This window comes from Hippocampus comes, unplaced genomic scaffold (genome assembly GCF_001891065.2).
Source record: "Hippocampus comes isolate QL1 unplaced genomic scaffold, H_comes_QL1_v1.1 scaffold108, whole genome shotgun sequence".
NCBI lineage: Eukaryota > Metazoa > Chordata > Actinopteri > Syngnathiformes > Syngnathidae > Hippocampus > Hippocampus comes.
Genome location: NW_017805071.1, coordinates 841,214 through 846,933, shown reverse-complemented (window position 1 = coordinate 846,933; position 5,720 = coordinate 841,214). Strand labels below are relative to the sequence as shown.

Below are 5,720 nucleotides of genomic sequence, written 5' to 3'. Positions count from 1 at the left end.
AGATCATTCACGTCGTTTCAGACCTACAGTAAGGTTTTAATATCTATTCTTTGACTCACAGAAAACCAGTCACTTGCAGAGCACACATAGCCAAACAACCACTCACACTCAAGTACAGTTCAGAGCAGGGCCCAGGAACGTGGCGCCCCGTGGTGTACAAATTTTGATAAAACGCAATTTAAAAAAAAAACTGTAACTATCGACAATCCTTGCAAATCACTTGAGCCGTGGGAAACACGCTTTACCACCAATTTAAAGACATAATTTGGCGCCATCTTGTGGCTAAATATGTTACTTGCAACTTAATACAAACTCCCGCCCTTCTAAATTTTATTGGCTCAGCCGCGTGTCAGTCGAGCGGGAGAGGCGCCCATTGATCAGCCATCCTCGCCACTTTTCCTCTTCGCTCGCTTTTGGACTTTTACCCGACGTATGATTGGTGCGGACCACACGGCCACATCGCCATTGGTGCAGCCGTACCCCTCCTCCTCATTTTTATCGGCTGTCTAAGTGCAAAGTGCCTCCTTCTTTCCGCTTGTCACATTCAGTTCGCGGTTGTCGCTTTTGTTTCTGTTTTGGTTTGTTCCGTTTTTCCAGGTGAAATTATAAATTAACAGCACTCAAACTATGTCTGTGTTTGGCGAGGTTCCCCAAGCGGCACCAGTAGCCGTGTTTAAACTAACGCAGGACTTCAATAACGACCAGTTTCCACACAAAGTCAACCTCGGTGTTGGGGGTAAGTTGGAACACAGCATTGATTTAATTGATGAGCCCGTAATTTTTGTAGTTCCTTTGCATTTCTGTTTCACTTCCTCCATATGTACAGCTTAGATTGGCTTCATTAAAAAATAATCATAATGTGTTCACATTTTTGGGTGACATTACATAATATTTAAATGCCATAGGTCAATGATACTAACCTGCACAATGACCTCTTTGCTCTGAATCAGTTTTGAGTTCAAATTCCCCTCTTGTTTGTGAAACAACCGCACGTTTTAGTCCTGTGCAACCTTTGTCACATGTAATCAGATTACGAGAAGTAATCCTGGCCCCTTTGCACAAGAGGCTCGTGTGGTAACCGGCACTGCAGTGTTGTGTTGCTGCTTCTGCTCCCACCTGAGTCCATTAAGTGCAGGAGGCTGAAGCTTTGTAATCCTTTGATCTTTGACAAGATGCAGCATGACAGATGGCGAATATAGGCCAAAACGTCACATTAAAATCACATTGGGATTCTTGATGCATGCCATGCAATAGGTTGTTTGTTGCAGTGGAATCAGAATCAAGTTGTCTAAAAAAAAAAGTGGCACCTTGAATTTGAGAAAAATGTACATTGTGCACCTGAGCAATACTCAATTTGGTATTCTACGATTCAGCAATGTTTCGTGTTACTGGTTATTTTTCTTATTGTCTGTCTAATGTTTTTGTCAACTTGTAATGCAGCCTACCGCACGGATGAAGGCAAGCCGTGGGTTTTGCCGGTGGTTAAAAAAGTGGAACAGATCATCGCGAACGATGACAAGCTCAACCACGAGTACCTGCCCATCCTGGGTTTGCCCGAATTCAGATCCTCAGCATCCAAAATTGCACTGGGAGACAGCAGCACTGCTATCATGGAGAACAGGGTGAGTTACATGCACCCAACCACTGGATTTTGCACTTCCTGTTTGGCTTCATTCACATTGGTTGTTTGTCCCATTCAGGTGGGGGCGGTTCAGTGTCTTGGCGGTACCGGTGCGCTGAAGATTGGAGCAGAGTTTCTCAGACGTTTCTACAACGGAAGCAACAACACAAAGACACCAGTCTATGTGTCCGCGCCGACTTGGGGTATAGTCACACTTGGGTTGGATTTACACTTCAGTTTCAAGTGACCAATTCTGATTTATTCCCTAATTTGTTTTTGATTGTCATTACAAGTGACACATTTACGGCTGGGTTTACACTGATGGAACTCATGAAACAGCCCAAACAAAACGGTGAATATAAAAAGTCCACAAACCCGGGGTTTTGTGATCATAAACAATGAGACCTCTATAATCGTTTTAAACCTTTTTTCACGATTAATGTGACTTACAACCTGTACATCACAATTGAAGGAATTTCAGCATGGTTAAAAAAAAAAAGTAACTGAAATAATGTGTTTGCACACCCAATTAATAACTGTACAGTATTGTGGCTATGTGCAATGTTCAAAATTAACTTATCACATTCAAAATAGTACACAAAACACTTTAACCCAAAATGCATTTCATTTGTTCTTCGATGCTTTTTCTGCCTCTTTTTTTTTCCTGGCAGACATCTGAAGATTTTGTGCTTATTCACATTCTCCCACATGAGTTGGGAGATATTGTTAGGGTCCAACGACATTATTTTTGTCATCGAATTTTCATTTGAACAACAATAGTACTTCAATGATATGGAGTAAATCTTAAACCTTACATACACGTATCCAAATTTTGCCACTCCAAAGCCCCGCCCCCAAAAATAAAAAATCAAAACTGTGTTTTACTTAAGCTATGCAGTGTAAATCCAGCCGTAAAATGTCCTTGGTCTTGATGAAAGACACTGTAAAGCTATTATTTATGTTCTTGTCTTAGTCACAACAGTTCATTATTAGTGCCAGTGGAGGAGCTAAATTTTTATCATTTGGTGGCCAAGGTTATATCAGGGGTTCCGCAAAACAACAAATTGGAACCATATCAAGAATCAAGACCCATTCTTTTATTGAATACAATTCACACTCAGACACACAAAATGTCAGGGAAAATAGACCAATGTAGATGGGAATGTAATATTCAAACTGTTTTTTTTTTTTTTTTTAAATCAAAACCCAAAAAAAGTGAACCCGCCTCCCTCCCCCCACACCGGCTCCACCAGTGATAAGTGCACGTTGACACATTGTGTGAGCTGACCTTGTGTACAAAGTACAAAAACATTGAAGAGACTCTCCTCATCTGCTTTAGAGAATCACAACGGCGTGTTCACCAACGCCGGCTTTGAGGATGTCCGCCCCTACAAGTACTGGGATGCGCAGAAGAGAGGCCTTGATCTGTCTGGCTTCCTTGCCGACTTGGAGGTAAATAGCATCCCCTGAACTCTGGAACAACAACTCCAAAGTCAAACACCCCCAAAATTGGTACAATTTGCAATTCAGACAAAGTTTTCTGGAACAATATGCCCCAAATCAAGTCTGGTCATACTGTAGCTCTGTTCATTTTTTGTTTGTTTGCTTTCTGTGATTTTGTGAAGCTAAAATGCTGGCCCTGTTTTTTGATACCTTTTTTTGTGGCAAAGACACAAAAAATGTGGAATGTTCTTTGTTGTTGTCCAAACTAGAAGCATGGCATTGGTTGACTGTCATCCAATATGCATCGCACTCAACCGCGTTCTATTTCCGTTCTCTCAGAGCTGCCCAGAGCGTTCCATCTTTGTCTTGCACGCTTGTGCCCACAATCCAACTGGCACAGATCCCATACAGGAGCAGTGGAAGCAGATTGCTGAAGTCATGATGGTACTGAAACTGTTGTGGCCTCCTCAGATGTCCTCACACAGACGCGTTAGTTAAATGTTTGTGTATATAATGAGAGTTTATTTTTGTTTCTTCTGTTCTTTGGCAGAGAAGGAAGCTGTTTGTGTTCTTTGACTCAGCTTATCAAGGATTCGCTTCGGGCAGCCTGGATAAAGATGCCTGGGCCGTTCGGTTTTTCGTATCTATGGGCTTTGAAATGTTCTGCGCCCAGTCATTCTCCAAGAACTTTGGCCTCTATAGTATGTAACACATGAGTTTGCTCCTACCAGCTGGTCACGGTCTCAAGAGTGTTGTATTTTCTATAATTTCACTGCACATGCCCACAGCTTTGAAGAGCAGATACACAGGCTTGATTTTTCATGATTTTAAAGTTTTAAGTCTTATTTGATGGAGTTGTTAACGGCAATCTTCTATAGGGTACTTAAAAAAAAGAAGTTATTTTTTAATTCTTGGTGTTTTTATGTGGCTTAAATGTTTTGACCAGAATTTTCTGGTGACTTCCACTCACTCTTCCCCACTGTCTGCATTTCTCCAATAACGTTCCGTTTTAACGTGAAACTCTATTTTCACCAGACTTACACTATCATACATTTTTGTTTGGAATCTGCTAATAATAAAGCGCAATCTCTTGTTCCCATTAGATGAACGTGTTGGCAACTTGACTGTGGTGGCTCGTGATGCCGATAACCTGAAGAGAGTTCTGTCCCAAATGGAGAAAATTGTGCGAACCACCTGGTCCAACCCACCTACTCAGGGGGCTCGCATCGTGGCCGTCACAATCAACTCGCCGGAGCTCTTTGCCGAATGGTCAGCTGTCAAACTCACCATCTGGTGCGATGGCTATGAAAGTGGCGCGTTATCAAACGCAACATTTTATTTGTGCGACTCCAGGAAAGACAACGTGAAGACAATGGCTGACAGGGTGTTGTTGATGAGAGCCCAGCTGAAAGCCAAGCTCCAGGCTCTGGGGACGCCAGGAAGCTGGGACCACATCACAGAGCAAATTGGCATGTTCAGCTTCACCGGACTCAACCGTGAGTACACACACAGGCGCGCACACGCACCATTTCGCTTTGAATGCATTCGCGCTGCTTTCTGAACTCAGCTATGCTAAGAATGCAAAACATGTGTTCCTGGTGTTACACATCTGGAGTAATGCAGCCTGCGTTGCTGCCGCCGTTATTTCCCGCAGCCAGACAAGTGGAATACATGGTGAAGGAGAAACACGTCTACCTGATGGCCAGCGGACGCATCAACATGTGTGGCTTGACCAGCAAGAACATCAATTACGTGGCTGAGTCCATCCACGAGGCCGTTACTAAGGTCCAGTAGAAGACTCGGCTCAGTGTACTGTTCCTAATCTAAATGCAACGTGCAGCCGGTAAGATCTGACCCACAATGCAATTCTAAAAACAACTGAGAAAACCAGAGGAACTGTTTTAAAAAGCCCTGAAACATTTCATATTTAAATCCTCCTTATATACGGTGAAGATAAAAAAAGTCTACATGCTCCTGTTCAAATCCTGAAACATTTCATATTTAAATCCTCCTTATATACAGTAAAGATAAAAAAGTCTACACACTCCTGTTCAAATGCCCTCGTCGCTCTCTCTCTCTCTCTCTCTCTCTCTCTCTCTCTCTCTCTCTCTCTCTCTCTCTCTCTCTCTCTCTCTCTCTCCCTCCCTCCATGTATAAAATACACACACACACACACACAAAAACACATTCTCTTCTAACCGGAGATGTGGCTATGTTTGGAATGAACCAATCACTTCTCTCTCTCTCTCTCTCTCTCTCCCCCCCTCCCCATGTATAAAAATACACACGCACACACATTCTCTTCTAACCAGGGATATGGCTATGTTTGGAATGAACCAATCACATTCAAACTCAAGTTCACTGTGAGTCAGCACACACCTTGCTCGCGATTTAAGTGCCTTTGATTTTAACGCTAAGTGTTCAGGTGTTCTAGTAAGCTGAAATTTTGCTTTCCAGCAAACGCCTGAAGGTGTTGTGGAAACACTGACTGCTGTTTTCATTTGTTCATAATTCCCCATAGCTTGACTAAGCCTCCCGTTCCAGCTGAAGATAAATTGTCTCCAAAAATGATGATGCCACCACCATGTTTTACTATATCCTTATGTGTGGTGTTCTTATGGTGATGAGCAATGTGGTGTTTGCGCCAAACACGCCT

General features: G+C 42.7%; 1 protein-coding gene across 1 annotated transcript; it reads left to right on the top strand.

The window, feature by feature from the left end:
• The first annotated feature begins 504 nt into the window (after positions 1-504).
• On the top strand, positions 505-4,951 carry got1 (glutamic-oxaloacetic transaminase 1, soluble). The gene is made up of 9 exons (XM_019864681.1): positions 505-736; positions 1,441-1,622; positions 1,701-1,824; positions 2,961-3,073; positions 3,404-3,508; positions 3,615-3,765; positions 4,168-4,333; positions 4,418-4,560; positions 4,719-4,951. The coding sequence occupies exons 1-9, from the start codon at positions 628-630 to the stop codon at positions 4,856-4,858; spliced, it is 1,233 nt and encodes a 410-aa protein (XP_019720240.1). The 5' UTR covers positions 505-627; the 3' UTR covers positions 4,859-4,951.
• Positions 4,952-5,720: the final 769 nt, after the last annotated feature.

Excerpts from the sequence above, each read along its gene's own strand:
- got1 (XM_019864681.1), top strand. The coding sequence starts at position 628 with ATGTCTGTGTTTGGCGAGGTTCCCCAAGCGGCACCAGTAGCCGTGTTT. Across the intron at positions 737-1,440 it reads AGTCAACCTCGGTGTTGGGG|CCTACCGCACGGATGAAGGC; the intron begins GTAAGTTGGAAC and ends CTTGTAATGCAG. Across the intron at positions 3,766-4,167 it reads CAAGAACTTTGGCCTCTATA|ATGAACGTGTTGGCAACTTG; the intron begins GTATGTAACACA and ends TGTTCCCATTAG.